Consider the following 3519-nt stretch of genomic DNA (forward strand, 5'->3'; position numbering starts at 1 on the left):
CTAAATGTGTCGATTGCGGCAAAACTGGTTGGATCTGGGTCAGCCCAGATACTGTCCTTTTGTTGGTTAGGGCAGACAATATTGGGCTATTTTTTAAATGAAAAATTATGAATAACTTTTTTTTATTTATAAAACGTGGCCAAGGATTTGCATAAATGATGTAAGTGTTGGTGGGTTGAATTCTTAGTGTATTTAATTTTTGTAATAAGTCAGTAGTCTTATATATTAAAAAAAGATTTCGTTTTTTAGATCATTGTAGATTGAAATGTGATTAAAGAAGAGTATTCACTAAAACCTTTCCTATATAATCTATTAAATATCATGCCAAGAGAGGCTCTTATTGACAGCAACTGTTAATAAGAAATACAGAATTAATGTGGACTGAAAACATCCAATATTTTTGCTTTTTAAACATATTTTCTCTCCCCCTGTCTTGAATTATCCTGTAATCAAAGGATTGCTTGTCGTATATATATATATATATATATATATATATATATATATATATATATATATATATATATATATATGTCTTGAATTATCCTGTAATCAAAGGATTGCTTGTCGTATATATATATATATATATATATTATATATATATATATATATATATATATATATATATATATATATATATATATATATATATATATATATATATATATATATATATATATATATATATATACGACAAGCAATCCTTTGATTACAGGATAATTCAAGACATATATATATATATATATATATACGACAAGCAATCCTTTGATTACAGGATAATTCAAGACAGGGGGAGAGAAAATATTTTTAAAAAGCAAAAATATTGGATGTTTATATATATATATATATATATATATATATATATATATATATATATATATATATATATATATATATATATATATATATATATATATATATATATATAAATTATAAAACAAAAACCATGAAATAATAGTGCTCAACTTTAGAATAAAAGGAGCTATTTATAAACATTTGAAATTAAGATAGTTTGACTTCTACAACGTTGTAGAAGTCAAACTATCTTAATTTCAAATGTTTATATATATATATATATATATATATATATATATATATATAAAGCCACATTATATTATGTTTATTAAAATCACATGCAGCTTTCTTTTTAAAATTGATTTTTCTTGTTTTTGTATTAACATAACATAACATGGTTAAAGGCTTAATTTAGGATTATATCTTTTAAATGCCTTTGATGTGAAAAATACAATATGATCTATCAATAATATCATCAATCCATCATTCAACAAATGAGTATGGCAACATTACTCTATTTTTTTTCCATTTAATTTTTAAAATCATAACTATTATCGTCTTTCTAGGAAAGTGGAGTGCTCTCTGGTTGTATCCCGTGTTGTTGCATTCAGGCGAGTAGTCAACTGTTCTTGTGTCATGAGGATCTGGATACCAAGTTCTTTCGTACCTTGGGGCGTGCCCAACTGGAAGATGTCACCGGTGTATTGATGGATAAGAATGAACCAACTTACTGTGTTGTGGTAAGAAAATCTTTCCATGATGATAGGGATTATCTGATGTTGATAATAGTCAGTCGGTTGTTATGTTTGGTATTGGTTTGGTGTTAATAAACATAAACAAGAGTGTACCAGAATTGTTAAGTCATATTAAATCAAGGTTTTTAAAAATTTATTTATTTATTTATTTTTCTATTTATTTATTTAGTTATTTATTTATTTATGTATTTATTTAGTTAGTTATTTTGTTCGATATATTTATTTTTAAAAATATTTTTTAGGTCAATATCCCTATGCCTATGTTTATTGTTGTATGTGTATATAAGATGAAGATAAAACTAAACTGGCAAAGTAACGACAATCATTGGATGTCTCTCATTCCTGAGGTTAAAAAAAAGAAGAAAAAAAAACATAAACAAATAAAATTATTGGCTTAATGGGAAGCAGTTTGATGTGAGCATATATTTTATTAATATATCCGTGTATGGAGATGACTTGGGACCTTATCATGTACCTTTTAGTGCAATTTCAGGGATGACTTTTGTGCATCACTTTGTATGATCTATTCATGTTGATTGATGATGAGTTTTACTTCCATTCTTTTCTTCATTATTATTGTATGCAGTAATTTATGATTACCTTGCCAACTTTATTTATGTTTACGTTGTCTCCTCCATTCCCTTTTGTCATCTCTTAGATGGGTTCGGGTCAATGCATTCCTTGATTTTTAGATAATAATATAATATAATAATATAATAATATAATAATAATAATAATAATAATAATAATAATAATAATAATAATAATAATAATGATAATAATAATAATAATAATAATAATAATAATAATAATAATAATAATAATAATAATAATAATGATAATAATAATTATGTATTCTATTCATCCAAAAAATGGAAATTCGTTTACAGACGTGGCATGCATAAAAATGAATTAATATAAAGTTAAGAATTTATGGTGGCAATGTATATATAGATATAACGTGCATTCTTTGCAAAGTGTTTCATCTTTTGATGAAATTGTATTTTATTAATTTTTTTTTCTCTCAAGGAATTTGAATCCCAAGAAGTTGGTGTCTCCAGTGGTAAATGGGTATTTCATTTTGCCTCGGCTGCTGACACAAATAGATTTACTACAGCACTAGTGACATGCTGGAAGGAAATCTTTCAGGTTTGTATTCAGATATTTTCATACCTTAAATTCAGATTCCCTTACCCCAATGGCATTCTAAGTAGATGTAGCACGATAGTACAGTTATCGACTTTATAAGTTGACATTGATGGAGCCTTTTTAAAACTAATCACAACTTCCATCTACAAAATTAAAAAGATCAATTTTTAAACTATTCTCTCCCCTCTTCCCCCCCCCCCCTCTCTCTCTCTCTCTCTCTCTCTCTATCTCTCTCTCTCTTCCCCCCACCCCCCTCCTTTTTGTTTTTGTCATTATATTTTTGATAACTTTGTGACTTTATTTTTTGTATATCCCATTAAAAAAAATTTCAATGTTTGTTTTCATATATTCTTAAGGTGGAACTTCCTTTGTCAGTTCTGGATGATGTCACATTGCAACGTCACTGCCAATCCTATGCAATCCAGCTACGGAAACCATTTGAGCTGAGATGATAGATCTAGTATTTATCATGTATCTATTTTGCAAATTTGTCTGTGTCTTATTATTTTTTTTTTTGTGCATAGAGATTTGTGTCCAGTTTATTGTGTAAGAATAAAGAAGCAAATATATTTGAGACTGCTAGTTTGAATGGAGGTTGTCAAGTGGTGTGAGAATGAATGCATAATTAGTTTCTGTATGATGTGTGATGCGACTAGTCTTTCCCAGGACCAATCTTTTACATAGTGCCTGCAATTCATCCATTGTAAATAACAAGGTTCTTATACTTTTTTAAAAATCAATTATTGAGGGTTCTCTCAGATTTTTATGCATTGTCGTAGGTAATTTTGGTATTGCCTGGTTTCATCTCTAGAAAATTTTAATA

The 3519-nt window shown here is 27.0% G+C and overlaps 1 protein-coding gene across 1 annotated transcript in view; it reads left to right on the forward strand.

Annotated features, from left to right (window-relative positions):
- LOC144971099 (pleckstrin homology domain-containing family M member 2-like) overlaps positions 1-3261 on the forward strand; it is a 23587-nt gene extending 20326 nt beyond the window's left edge. The window contains 3 exon segments of the mRNA XM_078911497.1: positions 1359-1532; positions 2577-2696; positions 3053-3261. Coding sequence (XP_078767623.1) covers positions 1359-1532; positions 2577-2696; positions 3053-3148 — 390 coding nt within the window. The 3' untranslated portion in view covers positions 3149-3261.
- Positions 3262-3519: the final 258 nt, after the last annotated feature.

This window comes from Berghia stephanieae, chromosome 4, assembly GCF_034508935.2.
Source record: "Berghia stephanieae isolate SIO BIC M18660-M18661 chromosome 4, UCSD_Bste_1.3, whole genome shotgun sequence".
In the NCBI taxonomy this organism is placed as follows: Eukaryota; Metazoa; Mollusca; class Gastropoda; order Nudibranchia; family Aeolidiidae; genus Berghia; species Berghia stephanieae.